This window comes from Notolepis coatsorum, assembly GCF_963971535.1.
Source record: "Notolepis coatsorum genome assembly, chromosome: 3".
Lineage (NCBI taxonomy): Eukaryota > Metazoa > Chordata > Actinopteri > Aulopiformes > Paralepididae > Notolepis > Notolepis coatsorum.
The window spans coordinates 13,115,403-13,139,833 of record NC_140167.1 but is presented as its reverse complement, the minus strand read 5'-3'; the positions used below and the strand labels follow the sequence as shown (position 1 = coordinate 13,139,833).

General features: G+C 42.1%; 3 protein-coding genes across 3 annotated transcripts; 2 read left to right on the top strand and 1 right to left on the bottom strand.

Annotated features, from left to right (window-relative positions):
* Positions 1 to 211: 211 nt before the first annotated feature.
* Positions 212 to 4,913, top strand: LOC311224849 (T-cell receptor beta-1 chain C region). The gene is made up of 5 exons (XM_084309979.1): positions 212 to 271; positions 1,970 to 2,320; positions 2,667 to 2,690; positions 2,815 to 2,924; positions 4,726 to 4,913. The coding sequence occupies exons 1-5, from the start codon at positions 259 to 261 to the stop codon at positions 4,759 to 4,761; spliced, it is 534 nt and encodes a 177-aa protein (XP_084166105.1). The 5' UTR covers positions 212 to 258; the 3' UTR covers positions 4,762 to 4,913.
* A 3,791-nt stretch (positions 4,914 to 8,704) lies between these two features.
* med31 (mediator complex subunit 31) lies at positions 8,705 to 16,927 on the bottom strand. The gene is made up of 4 exons (XM_084311030.1): positions 16,752 to 16,927; positions 16,296 to 16,370; positions 13,303 to 13,399; positions 8,705 to 9,852 (listed from the first exon to the last, which is right to left on the bottom strand). Exons 1-4 carry the CDS (start codon positions 16,759 to 16,761, stop codon positions 9,636 to 9,638), a joined length of 399 nt encoding a protein of 132 aa, XP_084167156.1. The 5' UTR covers positions 16,762 to 16,927; the 3' UTR covers positions 8,705 to 9,635.
* Positions 16,928 to 17,188: 261 nt separating this feature from the next.
* LOC311226259 (galectin-related protein B) lies at positions 17,189 to 24,319 on the top strand. The gene is given in 6 exon segments (XM_084311659.1): positions 17,189 to 17,315; positions 17,740 to 17,825; positions 21,473 to 21,680; positions 22,600 to 22,630; positions 22,633 to 22,650; positions 22,653 to 24,319. Coding segments are annotated over 6 exon segments (459 nt in total). The 5' UTR covers positions 17,189 to 17,288; the 3' UTR covers positions 22,742 to 24,319.
* Positions 24,320 to 24,431: the final 112 nt, after the last annotated feature.

The window sequence follows — 24,431 nt, the reverse complement described above, 5'->3', positions numbered from 1 at the left end:
CACTGTGTTAATAGGCAACTCTGAAGCGTACTTCGGATCAGGCACAAAGTTGACTGTTCTGGGTAAGATATACAATTTTCTTACGTGAATCTATACCTACAGTATACGAGTGGTGAGGTGCTCGTGATATCGGTTGTTTATTTGGTGCGAGAAAGTACTTTGTCTTGCTTCAAACTAGTGCAAACGGACTGTATAGGTGGATGTTGGTCTCGGGGTCTGGATGAATGTAATCAATGACCATTTGATCACATCCACAGAATGAGAAAGAAAGGTATGAGTAGCATCTTGGGCTAAATTTGAGCACTGATCGAGTGCACTGCCTCTGGATACGAGGCTTACTTCAGTGAAGGAACCAAGTTAACTGTCTTAGGTGAGACATGACAACATGAGATATATGAATATAACGTTCTCTAGTAACATAGTAGTAAAAAGTCATTATGTCTTTGTCTTATTGATTACTGCAAATCTGCTCCAGTGCTTAGCTGACACCTTGACTATGATATAATGATGATGAATCTTGTGATTCCTTAGAATAAGTGTTCAATTTCAACATCTACAAATGTTTTATCTAAGCCTTAGATAAAACATTTGTAGATGTTGAAATTGAACACTTGAGTAGGGGGTAAGCCTTGATGGACAGAGTGGTCTACATTGAAATGTGTGTACTCCTCAAAGTGCAACAAGTTTTTTTTAAAACAAAAAAAACAAGTTAGGCAGTTTTTGTTAGACTCAGAATTCTGTTCTCCTATTTAGAAGCGTTCTTTGTAGCTGGAACTAAACTCACTGTTTTAAGTAAGAAAACGTTGAGCAAATATTGTCATCAACTGTCTGATATGAACTTATTAAAGCTATTTAGGCGAGTGAAGGAAGGGACACATAAACATTTTAATCATGTAAAAAATCATTGTTTATCGTGCTTTTCATTCTACAGTAATTGCTGAATGTAATATTTTGTGATACCTCGTGACAATACAAGGCTTATAAGAAGCGTTGTCTATGTTATCCAACCATATATTGCGGTAAAACAGAAAAGAACGGTCTCTATGCCCAGATCATTGATCTCAGAGAGTCTGACTTTGGAAAGTGAACAAAACTCACTGTCTTATGTAAGATATAAACCCTAACTAGATGTAATGTAACACTATACAATACTAAATACAATATAATGCTGATAATTACCAAGTAAAAACAAGTGTCTGTACCTTTATGAATCTTCCTAAATTAGTGGAATAGGTCAACAACTGACTTAAGTTTACACTGAATCTGTATTTTCTGCACAGTACTTGTGCACAGAAATTCTGTTTTATAACTTTTAACTTTTATTTATAAAGCCATAATTAGAGATTGTCCAAATTATATTAGTTCTTTATTTGAATGGACCACTGGACCCTGTCGTACACGATCCAGTTTTTGGCTTACACTTAGAGTGCCTATAGAGTTTGTACTGAACTTGGTAGATCTGCTTTTGGCTTTTTTGCCCCTACATCATGGAATACCCTGCAGGAAACACTGAAATCTATGGGTCGGTTTAGAACCTTAATGACCAATCAGGTCACCACAATATGTAATTGTTTTTAAATGATTACCTCTGTTTTAATTTTTAGCTATTTTATTCTTTTAAAAAGATTTTTTTTAATGTATTTTAAAATGTGCTCTTAATTATTCTGATTGTCTGATGTCCTTATATTTATGAACACACTGTGACACACTTGTGTATGTAACATCTCGACGGCACTGTAAATGAGTTGAATTACTCAGTGTATTATCGAGTATAAATAAAGATTGAATAACTTAGATTGTATATAAAGACTATAAAAGGCTTCAGATGTAAAGGTTGAGGAGGGGGTTTTATATGTTACCGTACATCAAATATTTTAAATGTTTACAGGGGTAAGGACTATAGCGTTGTGTACGTCCTGAAGATGCAGCTTGGTATAATTGGTTGTTTTGATGTCATTCGTGTCCACAGAACCGGGCCATCCAGTCACACCACCCACAGTGAAAGTCCTCCGACCTTCACGAAATGAGTGTAGAGATAAGAAGGACAGGAGGCACAAGAAGACCCTGGTGTGTGTGGCCAGCGGCTTCTACCCGGACCACGTCCATGTGACCTGGCAGATCAACGGGGTCGACGTCACCGACGGAGTGGCGACCGACAACGCGGCCGTCCGGGATGGCAAGTCTTACAGCATCACCAGTAGAATCAGGGTTCTTGCCGACGAGTGGCACACTCCTGGCAAGACCTTTAACTGCACTGTGAGCTTCTTATGGACAAACGAAACCCTCACGTATCACTCGGACTCAGTTGAAGGAATTGAAGGTACACGCTCATAAAGTTGACCTCGCTATACTCTTGTGAGAAAAGTATCATGCTATTTCCATAATTTTCTGGTTATTACCATGATGGTAGTGACGAAAGAAAATTATGAACTAAATACCATGCTATTACCATTGGTATCATGGATAGGATTATACCATGGTATTATTTAAGTGCAATGGTTGTACCATGGTGATATGTGACTTTTGCCATGGCAATAGCATGGTCAATTATGTATACAATGGCCAGTAAAACTGAAATGAACATCAAACTGCCATGATAAACTGTGTCTTTTTTGTTATGGGTGACTAGACGTGCATCCATCTAATCCATTGTGTGTTTCCATCAGGTCAAGTGCACGGTATGACTAAAGGTAAATATGGTGTTCTGTGTTTCACTCCAACGTTTTCTCCTGGGATTACTATTTGTAATCATATCACTCATTATATATAAATAATATATATAATTATTGTTATTTTTATTTTTTATTTCTACAGAGTACTATAAGAATAGCGCACAGACTGTCAAACTAACCTACCTCATCTTCATCGCCAAGAGCAGCTTCTATGGATTCTTCGTTGTGGTTTTGATGGCATGGAAGCTTCGGGTAGGTTCAACATTCTATTTCAGCATATTATGTAACGTTAGGCCATGTATATCTGTACCTGGGAGAACTGGATGAGAACTAATGTCAAGACAGAAAATACCTCTCACAGGGGACGTATTTCTGGCTGCTCCGTCTCCATTTTTTGCTGTTACGGTTTGGTATAGGTGTGTTGGACCCAGGTGCAGTGCAGAACAGATAAGACGATAGGCAGGTGTTGGTATTCAAACAATGAGCTACTCTTTTATTTGAGTAGAGAAATGAACACGCATACGATGGCGGATAAACAAAAGGGGAGAAATCTCAGTCTCCAAAACATGTTAAATAATCTTCACAGTACATAAAGTAATCTACACAATAAATCGGGGAAAATAAAAGGGGAGAAAGCAAGGTCTCCAAAACACGTTAAATGGTAAACACGTCGGTAATATGAACTTTCAATAACGAATTAATTCGGCAATCAAAGTGACATGACAACTATAAGACACATATAGCGAACGTACTTCCTCCGTGGCAAGGAGCGATATGGCTTACACATGTAGGTATTACTCAGTTTGGTGATCGACTGACAGGGTTTGTGTGACACAGGGGAGAATATGAAGGGATATTAACGAGCCACACCAGGTACCAATGAGTGTAATTAAGACAGGTATAGACATGGCAATTACCCACCAGGTAACGCTAGAGGCTTGCTCACTGAACAGAGCGAACCCCAAACGTTACACTTTGCTGCATCTATGACAATGAATGGACTATTAATAGATCATTCTTTGCTTCGTCTGTGTTCATGTATAGGCTGCAGTCCCTTGAACAAAACCATATATATTATTTATCTCTCCGGGGATATTTTTTAATTTTATCCACTTTTTCTCCTATTTTTCCATTTTTCTCCCATCCCAATTTCACTGTGCCAATTCTCCCCTCCCCTGTCTTGAACGTTGCTCGCATATGCCCCCCACTGGCCGGTTGTAGGGAGGATAGAAGCCTTGCATCACGTGTCCCCTCCAATACACGAGGAGGCAGCCTGTCACATCTTTTCACCTGCCAGCACGGACTCTCATTGGCGAGGTGTAACGTGTGGAAGGCTCACACTACCCCCGCCATTTCCTGTCTCTGCTGTGCAGGCATCCCCCAACCGACCTGTAGGAGTCGCTGTCCACAACGTCCAGATTACCACCCATCGACTTCCACCCGCTAACTCTGCCAATTGAGTTAGTATGACGGCCGGCCCAAGCCGGAGGCAACGCCGACAGCCGGATTCGAACCCGGTGTCTCTTGCGTTGGTGACGAGCGCAATGTCCGCTGCGCCACCCAGCCGCCCTCTCCGGGGAATTATTTTATTAGAATTCGCTAGCCAAAACTAGCTTAACATTGCAGATCAAGTCATCCGACTTCACCAACGCCAGTGCATTCTCTGCGACATCCGGTCATTTAGGGTTAGCAATTTAGCTTCTAGAAATTAGAACGTTAAGAAAACACAAAATCCTTTGGTGAAACACAATTTCCCCATGTACCCCACATGCAGCATCAAGGACAGAATTACTATAGCAAACGGGAAAGGAAAACAGTTAAAAAAAGGCACCGGCAGGGCTTGTCAAAACGACGAGAACGAGTGTGAGGTCTAGGAATTGTGGGTATTTCTACGTGTTGTAACGTACATCTTATTTCTGAAATGTCACTAAAATCATATTCTGTTATTTCTGAATGTCTTGCCTTTTTGTTTTCATTTCTCAATCTCGTCATTTATGTCATACTGTTGTGATAAATAAAACGTTTAAAAAAAGATATTCTGTCTGTTTCACAGGGTTCATCTGAAGCAATGCAACAAGGGCTAAAATAAGGCCTTGGCAGCTGATCATTCAAATCCACTTGGTCATTCATATTTGAAAGTATGCGTATATATCCTCTCTTGCAAAGTATTTACATTCAATAATATCTACTGTATCTTATTTGAAAGACACATGAGTCAATACAGCAGCCGTAACATAATTTACATTCGGCGGCTACGTGGCGTAGTGGGCAAGGCGCTCGCCACGAATGCGGAGACGCTGGGATCGCCTGTTCGATCCCAGCGCTCCACATTGCTTTCAGTTTAGCTGGTCGTTCATACTAATACACATTGACCGTATTAGGGGGTGGGAAACTGATGGGTGGGGATCGGGCGTTGTGGACAGCGACTCCTACAGGTCGGTTGGTACGCCTGCGCAGTAGAATCAGGAAGTGTCGGGGGCAGCGTGAGCCTCCCACGCGTTACTCCTCGCCACTGAGAGATCGAGCTGCGCAGGTGAAAAGATGCGACTGCTGTTACCTGAAGTACCGGAGGGGACTTGTGCTATGTATGACTTAGTCCACATTGCAGCCGGCTTGTGGGAGGCAAGAAACAGTGTTCGTGACAGGGGAGGGTTGAATTGGATGATACAAAAAATTGGGATGGGAGAAAATATAGAAAATGGGAGAAAAAGTGGATAAAAAAAAAAAACATAATTTACATTCAATAATATCTACTGTATCTTATTTGAAAGACACATGAATCAATACTGCTGCAGGCATAACACAAAAGCTACTTTATTTCTTCATCACAGTGATAGCATTTATGACCGGCTTCTCATATTATGTGTTAATAAAATTTTGTTGAATTTTGCATTTTATATACTTTTGCTATCATGTCCATGATCATCATGTTTCATGTAGTTGCAAACTTCTTTATCCTCGCTTAAAATGTGTATTCAATAATAAAAGTTTTCACGAGACTGGTGTTTAAAACTATTTTGTGTTTGAGCTGCAATTGTATCTGTCGGGGGTGAACATGAGTAACATGTGTAGCATTTCTCACTCAAAATCATCCACAATATTTGGTTGAATAAAGGCAACAATTGGTATAAAATCTTGCCAATCCTTTCAACAAGGGGGTGTGGGGAGCTGCACTTATGCTATCAAAGACCCCCCATCCTACCTCTTAACATGCGGGCAGAAAAGTGGCCATTTTTGTTTTCGTTTTTGAGGACTGCATATACCAAATCACTATACTTTATACTTATAGCACATAGCCATGGTCTCTTTTGAAAGATAACATCCTGAAGTTTCTGATACAATAAAGAAAGATCATCTTTAGTGCTAATGAAATAGAGTAACATAGGTCTGAACTTGAGTTGTAGAAAAACTTGTTACTCACGTTTTTCTGTAGTAGTTGCAATATCCAGAAATAGTAGGCCTATATCCAAAAGATTTTACACAGATTTGACACAATTCTGTAAATTGACATTGATAACTTTTAACTACCCATTTCTTTGGTAAATGAAAACAATCATTTTTAGAATTCCTTTGAAATGTGTTGCTTGTGTTGACTGGATAATGAATAGCGGTGAATGAATCATAGTAAAGGGAATGTTTATTAAGTTCATTTACCGTCTTGTGTATGTATGTGACGAATAAACCTCTTGAATCTTGAAAAGTAAGACTTTCCTTTAGGGCACAAAATAATTATTTAAATACCTACACAATAATGAGCATAATGGTTTCGCAGGTAGAAAATGGGGATTTGATAATAAAATGGATGGTTCTTTACTACACGTGTCACTAGGAAGCAAAGTAGAAGCCATTCTGGAAGGATTTCCCTGGATTGGTGGTGGTAAAGATGAGCCCGGCGCTAGAAGCTCTGTGTGGGTGTAGAGAACAGCAGCAGAGGACAGGATGTGGTCACAGAGCGCGCTGTAGATCAGGCTCTGTGTCCTGAAATGACGGATGTGCAACATCACCGCAACCTACACACAGTCTGCAACCTCCCGTCTTCATCAGGTCTCCGCGCAAACAAGCTGTTGAGATGAGGTTTTCACATGGGAGAAAGTTTCCATTTCTATGTCAACTGTAGCTACAATGTGGCCCATGTGTGTACAGTATAGCAGCGGCTCTTATCTTAAAAGACTCCAAGGCAAAAGTCATCATCAGGCCTGCTGGCCACGTCACACCACCCACACTAGAGGTACATTTCAGATTTAAACCACCTGAGGTTCCAGTGATACCAGAACAGATCAGGGTCGCTGGTTCCTGAGGGAAAGCCGTCGATTCTCGTGGCTGAACCAGGGTGAAGAACCGGGCTTAAAGGGTTCTGGTGGACCTGGATATTATTACCCTCCGTTTCTGTTGCATGGAAGACGTATGAATTTGAATATTCATTTACATGTAAAGTGATTCAAATGTTTTGTGAAAAAAAGGGAATTCTTAGTGATCATTTCCCACTGCAGAAAACTACCAAATAACTAATTTCTAAATAATACATGTTCAATAGTAGGAGACTTACGACTCCATTTTAAGCAACAACATAGTGTGACCTCGTGGTTTGTTCGAGGCAATGGAACTGAGGATCAGGAATGTCAACATGCAAATTGTGTGATGTTCAGAAAATCATTTAAACACATATCCTCAGACACCAGAGGACTTTGCAAATCGAGTGATAATTAAATTAGTTAAGTTTGAAATATGTGACAGAGTTGAGGTTGAATGACTCAAATGTGCAACATTTCTCACAAATAACCTTGTTCGCCTGACAAGGCAATTATTTACTGCACTTCATCCTAAAAGGATGCAATATATATATATTATAACAATTGATTAGTTATTTTTGTTATTGATTAAATGTATCAATAGTTTGGTATATTCTCATTTTATTCCAATAAACTCCGAATTTGGTATTTACACCATTTGTATATCTTAGTGCGTGGTATATTCTCCTATCAACAAATATCATGTTTTTAGATGTCAGTTTCACATAAAATATATAATCAAAATAATTCCTGCATTAATGTTTGGTTGAACCAGTGGGCAGTTGAACATGAGTGGTGATTAGATTTGATTAAAATGTATTGTCATCATACAGCACAAGTACAGTACAAAAAAAAGAGGTCAAACCAGAGTGCAAATGTAACAGTAAAGTGCAATAGTTTAATCCTCAAGACACCACTCCTTCTGTACCAGGGAAAAGGCACAAATTGCGACCTCCTGTGGTGCGTGGTGGAAAGACACGTTGTGCAAAAGTTAAAGGAGCACTTCAAAAAAATAAAAGGCTGTTTTATTTTGGATGTGTGCGAGATTATGTGCAAAATAAATCACAATTTTTTTGTGACGAGTCATGACATCTTGACTGGTACAATATTGACTGGCTGCTTCACCCAGAAGTAGTTTAATCAGTGAATTCACAGAAAACTTGCACAAAAAGAAAGTCCATTTGAAGGGGTATGGAATAGTTAGTCTTGATTGACATTATGTAAATTATTTGAATAACTTTGATGAGTTACCAATAATTTGATGGGTCACCAGGGTTTGAGAGTGATCCCTATTTAAATCACACCAAAAGAAATCAATCATGGGAGGTAAACTCCAGAATGGATTTTCTACAGCAGTGCTATCCACTCTTCCATGATGCAGCACTGAACGTCACAGGAAGTCCTCCTCCATACCAACAGCTATCAGACTGTACAACGCCTCACTGAGCAGAGTAACAGTATAAATCCCTGTATATCTTCCTGTACATTCTGCATTTTACTGTACATTTTTACTGTATATTTTTGAGACTGTATATTTTAGAATGTATATACATATTTAGAATGTATATCTCTGACTGTGTATTTAATCTTATTCGTATTTTTATTTGTGACTAACTGAATGTTCATTGTGAGCGATCTGTGGTGCTGAATTTCCCTCGGGATCAATAAAGTACTTCCAAAGTACTATTCTATTCTACTCCATGGAAGCTCAAAGGGAAACACCTCAGTCCAAGGACACCCAAGTGCTTTTGACCTAGAATTTTTAATCCGAGCAGATTGTTATTGTTAGACAGACACGGTTTAATGTTATTCATTACAGTAAATACCTTGTAGGAAAATTCAAAACATTACAAAACATTATGCTTCTGATGAAAATGATCTCATCACATTCTCTCTTAATAAGGGCCCGGCTACAGTGATCCGTATATAGACCTGTTTTTAATCATCTTTCAATGAGCATCATCCGTTTATTGGACAGGGCTGATGATAATAACCCCATCCCCGCCAGATTTGTGTATATTTTGAACGTTTGGAGGATTAACGTTAACTTTCCAAACTGACGGAAACGCCATTGTCCCGTTAGCAAAACTATTGTTTCTACGACCAAACTAAATGCACAATTACGTCAGGTTCTAATAAAAAAAAAAAAAAACATGGACATCACTACCATCGGTCTGTTTTCTCTCCGTTTTGTGACGGATCAACGTAGCCGCTCCCTAAGCCTCCCCATTCAGCCGTGAGAGGCACCACAGGGGGGGGGGGGGGGGGGCGGACCATCCAGACGAGCCCAGAAGCACGGGACACAAGGCGGGCCACGGAGTTGAGAAACCAGAGAGAGGCTCGTTTACTGAACGAGATCCATTGACAAAACGCTCAAATTCCTTTTGGGTCGCAGTGTTATTATAGCCAAAACAATGTATAGCCTAAGTGGGTGATTTTATAAATTTTTATCATCATTCAGCCCTAACTATATTCTAGACACTCTCTCTCTCACTCACGACACACATCATACCTGATGTTCATCATTTCACACAAACACACACCAATACAACACACTCATCCCTCTTCAACCCCAATGTGCCTCAGTAAACTAAACCACACATCCCACTCTCCCACCCGTAATGACCACACACAAACCCCCCTCAGACCCCCCCCCCCCCCCCCCCCCAGTGTCTCATTTGGTGATGGCGTTCCCGTGGGTGGGCTGCTGCTGCTGCTGGGCGGGCTGCTGCTCGGCCAGCGCCTGCTGCAGGCGGGTCCTCTTCCTGGAGTAGTGCTGCCAGTGGAGCAGCTGCTGCTCGTCGATGAACTTGGCGCACTGGGCGTTCACCAGCTCCTTGCGGAAGTGCTCGTACTGCAGCAGCTCCAGCATGTGGAGGCAGTGGGGGTACCTGAGGGGGGGGGGCAAGGAAGAGAGACACAAAATAAGTGACCGAATGAGGGGTACGCAGAGGGGGGGGGGCAAGGAAGAGAGGCACAAAATAAGTGACCGAATGAGGGGTACGCAGGGGGGGGGGGGGGGCAAGGAAGAGAGGCACAAAATAAGTGACCGAATGAGGGGTACGCATGGGGGGGGCAAGGAAGAGAGGCACAAAATAAGTGACCAAATGAGGGGTACGCAGGGGGGGAGGGCAAGGAAGAGAGGCACAAAATAAGTGACCGAATGAGGGGTCCGCAGGGGGGGGGGGGCAAGGAAGAGACACAAAATAAGTGACCGAATGGACATGGGGGATGTTAAAATATATATTTACTGCATTATATATATATATCCATATCTGACCATTTCCCAATAAAGGAATATCTTATCTTATCTGTCCTACACTGTAATCATAATAATCTTAACTACCAACCTCATATTATAGTCTACCCATATACTCTGTAAGATAGCATGTACAATAGTGCTGTATATACTGTGTATATATATACACATTCATATATTTATATTTACCGCATATGTATATATAGATATATGAGGCTGTCAATCGATTAAAATATTTAATCTGATTAATCGCATGATTGTCCATAGTTAACTCGTGATTAATCGCAAATGAATCACATATTTTGCATATCTGTTCTAAATCTAGCTTAAACAGATCTTTTTCAAGTTTTAATACTCTTATCAACATGAGTCAACAAATGCTTGCTTTATTGCAGCCATTTAACACAAAAGGATGACCCTCATGCATTGCAAATTTGCATCAAATTAAAAACAGAGTGATGCACAAAATAACAAAAGAAAATAACAATTTAAAACAATGAATAAAGTGTGCATGAAATAGGGGAAAGAAAACATTAGGAACTAGTTACATTCGCACCCCCCCCCCCTCTCTCTCTCACACACACACACACGCACTCTCCCAGCTCTCTTTCTCTCTTGCCCCTTCCTCATTTCTCTCACCGCCCCAACTTTGACAGCCTTAATATACATATAGATATCTGCCCTGCACTGTAATCATGGTAATCATAATAATCTTAAATACCTACCTCATATTATAGTCTACCCATATACTCTGTAAGCTAGCATGTACAATAGTGCTGTATATATACATTTATATATTTACTGCATATTATATATATAATATATCCATATCTGGTGTTGTATATAATGCATATATACATTTATATATATATTATCCATATCTGGCTGAATATACCTGCATACAATCCTTCTATAAACCTACCTATACACCTGCATATAACACATAACTCTGTATGACAGCATGTACAATAATCTTACCGTATATATATCTATCCACATCCGTCTGTACATACCTGCATATAATCCTTTATATATATCTGTACATATCCCTTACCTCCTCTTACTAGTTACGCTACCGGCGGCCAGTATGACTTACTATCATACTGTCTTTATACCTGTATCACTGTACATTAATACTACAACTCTGTACATATATCTGATTAGCACTATACTCAGTAGTATTCATTTATACATTTTATACTTACTATTGCACTTTACTGTTACATTTGCACTCTGCTTCGATGCCAAATTGATTTCCGTTGTACTGTGCTTGTGCTGTATAATGACAATACATTTTAATCGAATCGAATCTAAAAACTGCACTAACAGAACTTGTAAATCGCTTTGGATAAAACATAAAAGCGTCAGCTAAATGACTAAATATAAATGTAAATGTAAACTAAGAAAGATTGACACCATGTGGCCGTGAGAGGTAACTGCACCAAAAAATACATCAAGCAAGGTAGCTTTCGGCACAGTTTTACATTTGGGTCATTCACATCTTGTGCTCTAGAAATGAGACGGTAGCGTTTTAGAGATTTTGCAGCATTGGTCGTATCCAACCAGAGTTCACATGGGCCGTTGTGTTTCATGCATTGCTAGTTGGGAGAGTTTTTCTCTTGTTCAGACCAACTCAGTCAAACTCTGTGATTTAGCTTGCAAAACAAGTGATATTTGTTTCTGAAAGAATTTATATAGTGCATTAACATATTACCTTTTCATAATGACACAATTGGGTGTTTCTGTATTGCAGCCAGCGATAGGTTCAGCCAAAAACACAGGACTGCATTTATGTACTGTGTTTATCCAAAGCGCTTTACAACTTATGCCTCACATTCACACACCGACTACGGAGGCGATCATGCAAGGTGCCAACCTGCTCATCGGGAGCAGTTAGGGGTAGAGCTGCCACGGTATTGATGTTTTCCTTACCGCACAGATTTGCAAAATATTTCCTACCGCCGCGGTTATTACCGCACGCACACAAAAAAATTTAAAAAAAAAAGTTTGAATGCATTTTTTTTTAGTAGTAGTAGTCTACTCTTTATAGCATATAGCCTGCCTCTAGTCTGTCTATCTTTAGAGGATGACTTTGCAGCATGAATATTGTTTGGGATTCGGCAAGCACGCATTAGTTATTGAAAGTGAAACACGGATTCGAAGTTTCCCCTCTGGTCGTGCGCAGTTCACTCGGTGTCGCGGGCAGGGGTGGTTACCCCTAACCCCCCCGACCCTTTCTTATTATTATTACTATAAAGTTACTACTTTATAATAAAGGCATTCGTTTTGTGGCATTAACATTATATAGTTATACGTTCAATAACATCAGCGTATTTACCGGACAATAGCAAGGCAAGCAATACTCTATTCATATCTCAGTTCCTTTCTTTGCTCAGAGCGTGCCGAGTTGTCCCATTCTGCGGTCTGTTAATAAAGTTTTCAATCAGACATGTGTATAGAACAAAGGGCTTTTATTATAACATTCGTTGCAGACAGTAAAATCATTATGTCTCGTTTAGTACTCCTTAGGAGCGATGGTAGTCCACTCCGGCGGAGAGTTAAAGCTAACGTTATTAGCCGTGTTGTGATGAGCTGACATTCAGGAAGTAAAAACCTAATACTCGCTTGCCGATTGGTGGTAACACACTGCATGACGCTACAACGTGTGACGCGTCTCTCTTCTGACCAATCAGTGGTCTGCAATGTTTCACGTGACTTTTCTGGTACCCAATAGGGTCGCTTGGAACCTCGATAGAGGAGTAGGGTATATCTGCAGAGCCGCAAGCCCAACGAGAGGAGGGTAATTTATTATTATTATTATTATAAAAAACAGCGGTGACGCGGTATTCAGCCTACTCTGCGGTGGCCGTGATGCAACAGCGATACCGCGGTAATGCGGTAATCGCGGCAGCTCTAATTAGGGGTTAAGTGTCTTGCTCAAGGACACGTCGACACGCTGCCGGGAGGAGCCGGAATCTAACCGGGAACCTTCTGATTACCAGACAACCTGCTCTACCTCCTGGGCCACTGTACAAGGCAGTTGGATAGTGGATGGTAACTGAGCCCAGAAAATTGGTCTTACTTGAGGAATTTGGCATACTCAGGCTCCTTCCAGTACAGCAAGTACTTCAAGTAGTTGACGAAGGGCTTCTCTCGTAGGTATCCCCTCTGCGCCAGAACTGGAGTCACACAGGAGACGGGCAACATTAGTTTCAGAAATTTACATGGTAATATTCAGAATATTCATATATAATTATATTCATAGAATCATATAATATTCAATATACAAACATGAGTGAACAATCAAATGCAACATAAAACATTAACAGTGCCACGTGGCATGGGATCACTCCAGGTTTGATAGGGGGATCTCCTGCGCTGCAGACAGGGGCTCTAGTAGGGATCACTCCAGGTTCAAGTTCAAGTTCTTTAATAGTTGTCATACAGAAGTACAGAATACTTTCATACAAAATGCTTCTTACTGTTACGCTCCAGAGACTGTGCTAGACAAGATAGTATCAAATAACATAATAACATAATATAGCATGAATTTAGAAGAAGAAAATGAGGTCACAGTGTTCGGTATAGACATATGTACAATGTTCTGAGTTACCATATAATATACAATACACAATACTATGCAGTGTACTAATGTACAGTACTATCTAGTGCAAAGCAGAAATGGGATGAGGTACAATTTTAGGTACAATTTACAGTAAGGTGTACGAGTTGTAGTGCAATCCTTCATCCATAAATATAAAGTGTGGGGAGTGGGTGCTACAGTGTGTTTGTTTAAAGTGGGTGTGTGCTATAAGTGTGTGGAGTGGGTGCTACAGTGTGTTTGTTTAAAGTGAGTGTGTGCGTGTGGATGTGTGTGCTATGTGCGTTTGGTGGTTGTTGTTGTGTAGTGTTCATTCATTGTTCGTTTAGCAGCCTGATGGCCTGGGGATAGAAGCTTCTTCTGAGTCTTTCTGTGCTCGCCTTGAGACTCCTGTATCGCTTGCCTGACCGCAGCAGTTCAAAGAGGCAGTTGTTCGGGTGACTGGAGTCTTTAATGATTCTCTTAGCCTTGCCCTTGCAACGCTTGTAGTAAATGTTCTGGAGGGTGGGGAGCCCCCCTCCAATTGTGCGTTCGGCTGAACGTGTCACTCTTTGTAGTCTGCTTTGGTCTTGTGCAGTGCTATTCCCAAACCAGGAGGTGATGTTGCCGGTCAAGATGCTCTCTATTGTACATGAGTAGAAGTTCTTAAGGATCTTCTGGCTGACTTGGAACTTCCTTAGGCGCCTGAGGAAGTAGAGGCGTTGTCGTGCCTTCTTCACAACACTGTTAATGTGTGTGGTCCATGTCAAGTCCTCGGATATGTAGGCTCCGAGGTACTTAAAGCTGTTGACTCTCTCAACCGGTGCCCCGTCGATGCTGAGGGGGCTGTAGTCCTTGACCCCCGACCTCCTGAAGTCCACAATCATCTCCTTTGTTTTGCTGACGTTCAGGGAGAGGCTGTTTTCCTGGCACCATCCCGCCAGGACCTTGACCTCTTCCAGGTAGGCCCTCTCGTCGTTGGCAGAGATCAGGCCCACCACCACTGTGTCGTCAGCAAATTTGACGATTGTATTGCTACTCCGCTGAGCCACACAGTCGTGTGTGTACAGGGAGTAGAGGAGGGGACTCAGAACACAGCCCTGGGGGGCCCCTATGTTGAGGGTGATGGATGAGGAGGTGCAGTTGCCTGCTCTCACCACCTGGGGTCTGCCAGTCAGGAAGTCCAAGACCCACTGGCAGAGGTCATAGCCCAAGCCCAGGTCCCTGAGCTTGGCTATGAGTATGGAGGGGACTATGGTATTGAATGCCGAGCTGTAGTCGATGAATAGCATTCTCACATAGTTCCCCTGCCTCTTGTCCAGGTGTGATGCTGCTGTGTGCAGCACATGGGATATGGCGTCCTCCGTGGACCTGTTGGGGCGGTATGCAAATTGCAGGGGGTCCATGTTGATGGGGAGGGAGGAGCAGATGTAGCCCTTTACTAGCTTCTCGAAGCACTTCATGGCTATGGAGGTGAGAGCTACAGGGCGGTAGTCGTTGAGGCAAGCAGGCTTGGATAGGGGGATCTCCTGCGCTGCAGACAGGGGCTCTAGTAGGGATCACTCCAGGTTTGATAGGGGGATCTCCTGCGCTGCAGACAGGGGCTCTAGTAGGGATCACTCCAGGTTTGATAGGGGGATCTCCTGCGCTCCAGATGGGGACTCTAGTCTCAAAGTGACATGCTGTTCCCTGGTGGTCCAAGAGATTTTGCTCAAATTCAATAGATGTTGCTTTTGTTAAGAAAATCTAAGTCAAAGAAAAGAGAAAAGCTACATACAGCGTATGATCTCACAGCTCTTCCTCCAGGTTAATATCATGTGAGCCGTGACATGGTAAAAAAGGTGGCACGTGGTGTAGCGGTTAACACTGTCGACTCACAGCAAGAAGGTCCTGGGTTCCGGGTTAACTTGGGGAGGGACCAGGTTGCCAAGTACCCAAGTGGGGTATCTCCCGGGCCTTTATGTGTGGAGTTTGCATGTTCTCCCTGTGCTCGCAAAGGGTTTCCCCTCCAGAGAAAGAGACTCTCATTATGCGCGATGCAAGTAAGCGAGCACAGTACTGCGTTCCGACTCGAGAGAGACTCTTCACTACGACTCTAAAACGGTGACGCTGCATGTTCTACCCGCCAAAGTGGCTGGTAAGAGTGACGGAGTTACACGCCACTGCCGAATTCTACCCGCATTTGGCGGGTGTTAATGTCAAGCCCTGGTTAGGGGTTATAAGTGTCTTGCTCAAGGACACTTCGCCACGCTGCCAGGAGGACCCGGAATCTAACCGAGAACCTTCCGATTACTAGACGATTGCTCTACCTCTTGAGCCACTGTAAAGCAGCTCTTCTGGCTTGCTGACCCTCCAGTGATCATACTGGGTTCATGATGTGCTTTTTCCAAGGAATCAATGACTTGGTGTGCATTTTAGATGCCATATTAGCCTACTGCAACACTACAATAGCACAGACAGATCAAACTAAGTAGAAAGATAATTGTGTTACTCACAGTTGAGGTAGTTTGGATTGGCCAAGCACTGGATAAACTCCAGCTCAGACTGGAAACGATTCCTGGCCTGCTCCTCTGGAAAACAACATCAGTGCTTATCAGACAGAGTTGGTCACTAACACGTATTTAATCACAATAATATGAAAAAAGATAGGTAAAAAAACATTTGAGGCCATACATTGCACATTTGAGAAAATTTAGCTCACGTTAGATGGGCAATTACTTCAGTGGCTAAGAATATATATTACCAAACGTATTTGCCTCAAACATATGTAGATGTAACATTAGCTAGCCTACTGTTATCTTCGCCTTTATAAAGACTTAGTGTTACGTTATATTAAAGTGTAGCTAAGGTCAGGTAACGGTTGCATTTTGTTATCTAATGTTAGCATTAAATGGGACCAATTTTGGCTAGCTAATAACTTAGCAAACATTAGCTGGCGAAGCCACACAAACCTGGTTCCATTAGGTTGACGTTACGCCCGCCACGGGCAAAGTGTGGCCCAAAATAAAATAACGTTAGTTGTTCACTCAATAAAAGAATACGGTGCTTTTAATGACTACAAAACAATAAAGTGATCGTCCTTTCGTTGTTGTTCTGTTTTGCTGTGTCCTGAACGCGTCACAGCATCATATTCTTCTGGTAAAAATATGATGTAGGCTAGACGAATCAAAGGCGCAATACTGCCCTCCACAGGTTATCAGCGTAATAACACAATAAGCGACTGTTGACACGCCGCGGCGCGCACGCAAGTCTACGCGCCCTCGTGCACCCACACACCCAGACACACACACACACACACACGCACACGCACATGCACACGCGCACTCCTTTCTCTCTTTCTCCCACCGTCGGTGCCAGATTTTGGGAGCCTGTCTCTATGACAACGGACAGGCGGGGTTGGCCAGCTGGAAGCATAAATCAATCCTCCTCAGTTGGCATCATCACTGCAAGAAATATTATTCACATATCATCACGCACGAAGTGGAATTATGGACGAAACGGATAATAAAGGAAATGTATGTATAGCAGCCTTTTTGGTTTGGCATGATGAGCATTTTGTAGTTTAGTAATTGTATTTGCTTTGTATAGCTGTAGTAGCTATTGGGCTCAGCTGCATGGAGTTTAATTCGAATAATGGTGCTTTATCTTGTAAGCATGGGCTAGCCGGCAGAACAATAAAACAAACGCATGTTTTGTTCAGCTCCGTTCATTGACAATAGAATTGTGGAGATTTGAACGAGCTGAATCAATGAGCTCTTGTTCCCGGGATGCCATACAGGTGATGCACCGCTGATGAAGCTAACAGGCTAGAATAAAGAGAAGTGTAGGCCTGTAGGCTAGTGTCATCAGTGGCAGGCCTCTTGCAGTGTGATTGTGAATGATGATTATTGTCTTGTCGGCTGAACAATTTCATTTATCCCCCCCCCCCCCCCCCCCCAGGAGGAGTACATCGGAGAAATAAAGGGTGGAATGCGACCTTCAATGAAACTGGTTGTTATGGGAATTATTAATAAGAAGCCAAAGAGGTTGGTGGAGACTTTCTTTTTGTTCTTGCATAAACTCCCATAGTCTGCATGGTGGAAAAGCTACTATCCGCACATAGAGGCTGTGTTGCACACGAAATGGTTACTTGCCTAACTCACTAATGTACAGTAACAACGATGTCTGGCTACCTCAAAAATAGGTAAATAGTACTATTTTAAAGGCACAAATAAAACCTCATTGTCCATGTGGTTAATCTATATGGGAAAATCTCTTTGGCAGTGCATTGCTTAATTATAGGGAAGTCAGTCGTGGGATAGCTCCAACTCCCATGGAATATATGGCATTTCTTTGGGAGATAACATCATTAGTCACAATTACATTACTGTTGCATGAAAATAGGCTTCCCAGGGGATTTGAGTTGAGTGATATGGTCCTGCAGAGGAGTGGTGTTGTCTGGGAAACAGAACCCCAGACAGGGTTCCTTATAAGGTTCTGAAGGGAACATATACATTTTATTTAAACAAATTCTGAAAGAAAAAAAAGATTGATGTTTGATGCTTGACCACCATCCATTGTTTTGTTTTAGTAATTCAAAATTGTTCCGATTTAAGGGTGTGTGTGTGTGTGTGTGTGTGTGTGTGTGTGTGTGTGTGTGTGTGTGTGTGTGTGTGTGTGTGTGTGTGTGTGTGTGTGTGTGTGTGTGTGTGTGTGTGTGTGTGTGTGTGTGTGTGTGTGTGTGTGTGTGTGTGTGTGTGTGTACTGTAGTTAGCTCCTTTAATAGACTGTTTGTTTATCTTGACACCCAGATCACCGCATGTCGTTGCTACAAAGAAATTTGAGAAGGACATACTGTTGCTCCAACTGGTTTCAAATTGAGAGGATAATAATAATAATAATAAAATCATACAATGCCAATAATAGAGGCCTTTCATTTTTAACAACATGGTTGTTGACTACCTCTGAAAGAAAAGGTCTAATTTCTGTGTAGTGGTAGAGTAAGTAAACCATTGAAAAGGCACAAATAAAAACCACAAAATATAGACTTAAACTAAAATTAAAATATTAAGAAAATGTTTAATGCTAAAATAAAGAATCTCAAAAATATAATAAAGTAGAACAACGAGGCATGAGTGACGAGTGAATAAGGCGATATTATTGTTCCACTGCGACCTGCTTACAAGATCCAGTAATAACACCTCAAAATGTAAAATTTATGTTGACGTTTCATATCGACACATAGTGGCCGTTGTTTTGCACACAGCCACCATTGTTCCTTCCGACATGGAGGGAACAAATGGACATTCTAAACATTCTTTAACTTAAGGCCTCTATTGTAACGGTTACAAAGTGCCGTCTGGAGTGTAGGTGTCCAACGACCACGTGAGGCGTCTCTCCTCTTTCTGGTTCTCGTGCACAGAAGACCTCTAAAGAATATCGTTTAAAAAGTAAAAAGTTACACATTGTACCTTTATGGGGTACCCCACGATCAATCAATCAAACCTTTATTTATTCTCGAAAGGACAATTGAGGTCACCCTCATTTTCAACAGACTATACAGACATTTCAATGCATACATTTTTTTTTACAATATAATAATAATAATAAGTCCTTGGATGGGTGCTACACCAGAATGATGCGTGTGGTGCTCAACATCAACAGGGATGAGCATGTCACTAATGCAAACTTGTATGGGGGGGTGCTAAAGGTGAGCGATAAAGTGGAGAGAAAGTCAGGAGAATGAGGCTGGCAGGTCACTGCCAGAGACACCATGAGCTGCCAACCAGCAAACTTGTGCTGTGGGAACCAACACACGGGCATCGATCACGAGGACGTCCCACGTTAACATACGTGGACGTACTCAGGAGAGATGCGGGAACAGAAAGCACCGGCGAGCTAGCCAGATGCATGGAGGATCGGGATGACTGGAAGCACCGATGGAGGGCCCGTCCGAGGACGACCTAGATAGATAACTATATCTATATAGCACTCAGTCTCTTCACATATGGACCCAGTCCAGAGTGCCCCACAGCAATTAATATAAAATGAACATATGTAACCGGTGTCGTATTGCTCTGCATTGTGTTTCGATTCAACCCCTGTTAAGGGATCGCCCTGAGTGGGAGTTGAACCCCGGTCTCTCGTGCCGCGGGTGGCATCACAGACCACTAGACCAAGAGGTGAATTCACTTCTTGGTAATGTGTCTGGACGCCTCTGGGGAGTGAGTTTACTTGCAGTACCGCTTAACGTCCACAGCCACTTCACTACACTGTCCATCGTGACTGTGGATAGACACGCGGTACGTCCGTTACACTCACCCCCCTAAACTCACTGCACCCAGGGCATCCGGGTCACGGCACCACGTGTAGCCGGTCTCGTATTGCTCTGCGTTGTGTTTCGAAATTGACCCCTGTTAAGGGATCGCCCTGAGTGGGAGTTGAACCCCGGTCTCCCGCGCCGCGGGCGGCATCACAGACCACTAGACCAAGAGGTGAATTCACTTCTTGGTAATGTGTCTGGATGCCTCTGGGGAGTGAGTTTACTTGCAGTAGCCTACCGCTTAACGTCCACAGCCACTTCACTACACTGTCCATCGTGACTGTGGATAGACACACGGTACCTCTGTTACACATGGGCATAAAATCAGCATACAGTTGACAGAATAAAAACAATGCATGAATTGCAGACATAAGAATAGGTATAAAAGACAATAAAAGTAGTGCAACGTAAACGTACAGACATAAGAATAGGCATAAAATAAGTACAATAAGTACAGTGTTGCTGCCAGCCAGTCCCCCAAACACCCCACACATCATCAATCCCCATCAAACCATTGGCGATAAGCCAAATGGTGGATAAAGATGCTAAGTTGCACCCTTTTATTTAGAGTCGGCTTCAGTCTGATGCCAGGAGATGTCACTGTTGTATCTCTTACAGCTCTGTGTTTACCACCTACCAGTATTAGAACAATTGTGATTCTGCCTTCGGTCCTGCATGTGTACCTGTTGTGGTTCGTTTTTTAGTTTTCCTTCCATGTTCATTCCTGTCAGTTGCATTCCCCAAACTGTTACTATGTAATTAAGATAAGATAAAATATTCCTTTATCGATCCCCTTGGGGATTATTTCGGGCGTCATAGCAGCATGGAGGCGGGGGGAGAGGAGGTACAGGCACGGGCAGGGTAATAGTAGAAAGACGCAATACAATTATAATAAAGATAGAAATGAAATGGTGTAAACAATATAATTAACTCTGAATATAAGAATATGATCAAGTAAACAGTGTAAACAAAGGTGCAGATGAGGGTCAGTTATATTATACGTTACAATAAATATGGGCAATAATGAATTTTAATCTGAATATATACTGAGTAAATAAAGTAAACAGTATACACAGGTGCAGTATAGGTACCCTAACTGGCATAATATACTGTACGTGCAGGTTAGGTGGTAAGAGTCAGACACACTTAGTGATCAGACATTCCTATTATATACATTATACTATTATACATGCTATTATACAACTATTATGCATTCCAATTATGATAATGGCCATAATTGCAAACACTGGCCACATATTGTTTTTACTCTGAGGGAAATCTCTGGTAGTGGTGATATTTCTCTCACTGCTGTTGATTCAATATGGAGAAGCTCGGTGACGCTGGCCCTCTTCCCCTCGTGTGTTTGTACAGCATGGAGGTGTCTGTGGCCCATGTCCCCAAGGAGGAGGACAGACGTGTCCCCCAGGAGGAGGAGGACACGCAGGGCGACGTGGGGCTGCAGCTGAAGGTCAGTTTCATGGACAAGGCAGTGCAGCGCAACGCCCGCCTGGCGGGGAAGTGGGGTCCTGCTGAAAAGACCCTCTCCTACTTCCCCTTCGCGCCCGGAGAACCCTTCAAGGTACAGCTGAGCCCCGCGTGTCACTTTGGAATAAATGAATGAATGAATGAATGAATGAATGAATGAATGAATGAATGAATGAATGAATGAATGAATGAATGAATGAATGAATGAATGACATTTTATTTTCGTGTCATGTCCGACGACCCATCCCATACGCTTACGGGATTATAAGACACCAAAAACAATAATTGAATATAACATTCACTTCCCAAGGTTTGTAAGCTACACCATGCACACCAACTTGATGAATTTAAAATGGGGGGGACCCCGATGTAAACAAGACGAAAGTCTTTTTCTGGTCTTAATCCTCTTAGCAGTTGTTTGTATTGAGCTGTACTGTATTGTACCTATTCTGCAATCTGGTAATAAAGTTTTCAACCAATCAATCAATCAATCAGAGGCCAAAGTAAACACATCACATTATACGGTATGTTCTTTTCGTACGTTTATCCCAAGCGTTCTCTAAATATTCTACAAGTGCAAATACCCTGTGATCAAAAATCCATTTGAGTCTATCTGCATCACTCAACCACATTAACTCAAGGTTTTTACACCTGTCAAATAACTCTCTCTCTCTCCTCTCTCTCTCTCTCTCTTCTCTCTCTCTCTCTCTCTCTCTCTCCTCTCTCTCTCTCCTCTCTCTCTCCTCTCTCTCTCTCTCTCTCTCTCTCTCTCTCTCTCTCTCTCTCTCTCTCTCTCTCTCTCCTCTCTCTCTCTCTCTCCTCTCTCTCTCTCTCTCCTCTCTCTCCTTCTCTCTCTCTCTCTTCTCTCTCTCTCTCTCTCTCTCTCTCTCTCTCTCTCTCTCTCCTCTCTCTCTCTCTCTCTCTCTCTCTCTCTCTCTCTCTCTCTCTCTCTCTCTCTCTCTCTCTCTCTCTCTCTCTCTCTCTCTCTCTCTCTCTCTCTCTCTCTCTCTCAGATGGAGATTGTGTGTGAGCACCAGCAGTTCCGGGTCTGGTGGACGGCCAGCCCTGTGTGGCTTCACTCACCGGGTCACGCCGCTGGCCTCTCTGAACTCTCTACGGGTCTCTGGAGACCTGCAGCTCACCAAGGTGGCTTAACGCCACAGACAGCAGAGGAAGCTAAAGTGATAACTTGACATTTTTTGTTGAAATCTGTTATTATTTTCTGTCACATTGGGGTGAAAATGTTTTTTTGAATTGGCACTTTAGTTAGTTGTAAGGGAAAAAATACCTTTTTTAGTGTCGTTTTTGTTGCTCATTCAATGGGCACCACTACTAGCCGCAAGCTATAGTAACCATCGGTTTCAATGACAAGTAATTTTTAGCTTAGCTGAAAATACAAATATTGAAACGTTTCCCCCCCGCCATACGTTCCTTGTAATGAAAACCTAACGGACTAAAACTCTAAATGTCTAGGTATCCCTTTACCGTGAGTGGACAGTAGGGTTAGAGTAGAACTACATTTTCCGTGTGTAGAGTCAAATAAATCGGGGGACGTTTTTTTTTTATTATAATACTTTTTTTTTTAACAATTATAATAAATTACACCTGCCTCGTAATCACGTGTTAAGACAAGTGCCTTCACTAGATTACCTGTTTGGGGACTTGGAAATATTGACAGAATGTAACGGTCATCTCGATGTCTTCAGTCCACAGAGGAATGTGATTTGTGACACGGTTTGCCTAATATAGCCAATGTTTCAGCCAATGGACACAGTGAGCGTAAACCACGTGATGTATTGCTGTAAGGGAATATCCCGCATCAATCGGCAAGATGGTGAAGAGATGGGAGTCGGGGTCATAGATATATATATAAAGACTAGATGACTCACCCGCGCTGCTGGCTGCCATCTTGCTACAGGGTAGCACGCCCACTCATAACATGAATGTCTATAGTGCATGTACTATTGAAATAACCATAGCTTGCTACATTTTCAACCGTTTGGTTTGTTAAAAACGTCAGAGATGTAGTTATCATACTGCATACTTATAATGGACTTTCATATGAAAAAAGCAAGAATCATAGCCACGTTAATAACGTTTGTAATAAACCAAACCGTTTGTAAATCTGTCAAGATTTCAGCGAGTATTTTAAAGCAGTAGTTAACTGTAGCAAGATGGCCGCCTGTGAACTACTGTACGCAGGAGACTCCACCTTGCGCCATCTAGTCTTTATATATATATCTATGGTCGGGGTCACCTCGCCGGCCTGTAGGCGAACGAGTGTACGTGCATTACATAGAAGTTTCAGATCTCATCTTTAATTTCTCTAAAATGTGAAAGTGAAATATGACAAAAGCGCTTAACCTGACAAGGCTGCATGAAGCTTGAATGTTTCCGATAATCGGTACCAAATGGAATTCCCCCATCCTACTAAGTCCTACTGACAGGTGTAATGTAAAATTAAATGAAGTGACCTACCGGTACGTTTAGTGCATGTTGACGATATAAACCATGTCATGTCCGACTCAGTTTGCCTCCGAAAACAGAGGTATAGACCAAGACAAAAGAGCTCCAATCATTATGTCACCTTTGTTGTCGTTCTGTTTTAACGTTGAGAAGCTACTAACTAGTTTCTGTAATTTTCTGCCTAGTCACCATAGCACTTTCTATGTGAATGTCTCATATGGATTGTAAAAGCACTGCAATAAATCTCTTGTGTTGTTTTTTTCCCAACGTGTTTCCTTGTACCGGTTGAGTAACAGTTACCACTGTTTTTTCCTATCCCTAAGGCAGGGGTATTGTGTCATCCGAAAGCACATGGTTATGCATGTGTGACGGATCGTAT

What these genes read in the sequence shown, in the direction of transcription:
- LOC311224849 (XM_084309979.1), top strand. An exon ending in CTCAGTTGAAGGAATTGAAG is followed by an intron (nt 2,321 to 2,666) that starts GTACACGCTCAT and finishes TGTTTCCATCAG; the next exon opens with GTCAAGTGCACGGTATGACT. An exon ending in TGATGGCATGGAAGCTTCGG is followed by an intron (nt 2,925 to 4,725) that starts GTAGGTTCAACA and finishes TCTGTTTCACAG; the next exon opens with GGTTCATCTGAAGCAATGCA.
- med31 (XM_084311030.1), bottom strand. An exon ending in CAATCCAAACTACCTCAACT is followed by an intron (nt 13,400 to 16,295) that starts GTGAGTAACACA and finishes GTGTGACTCCAG; the next exon opens with TTCTGGCGCAGAGGGGATAC. An exon ending in GAGTATGCCAAATTCCTCAA is followed by an intron (nt 9,853 to 13,302) that starts GTAAGACCAATT and finishes CCCCCCCCTCAG; the next exon opens with GTACCCCCACTGCCTCCACA.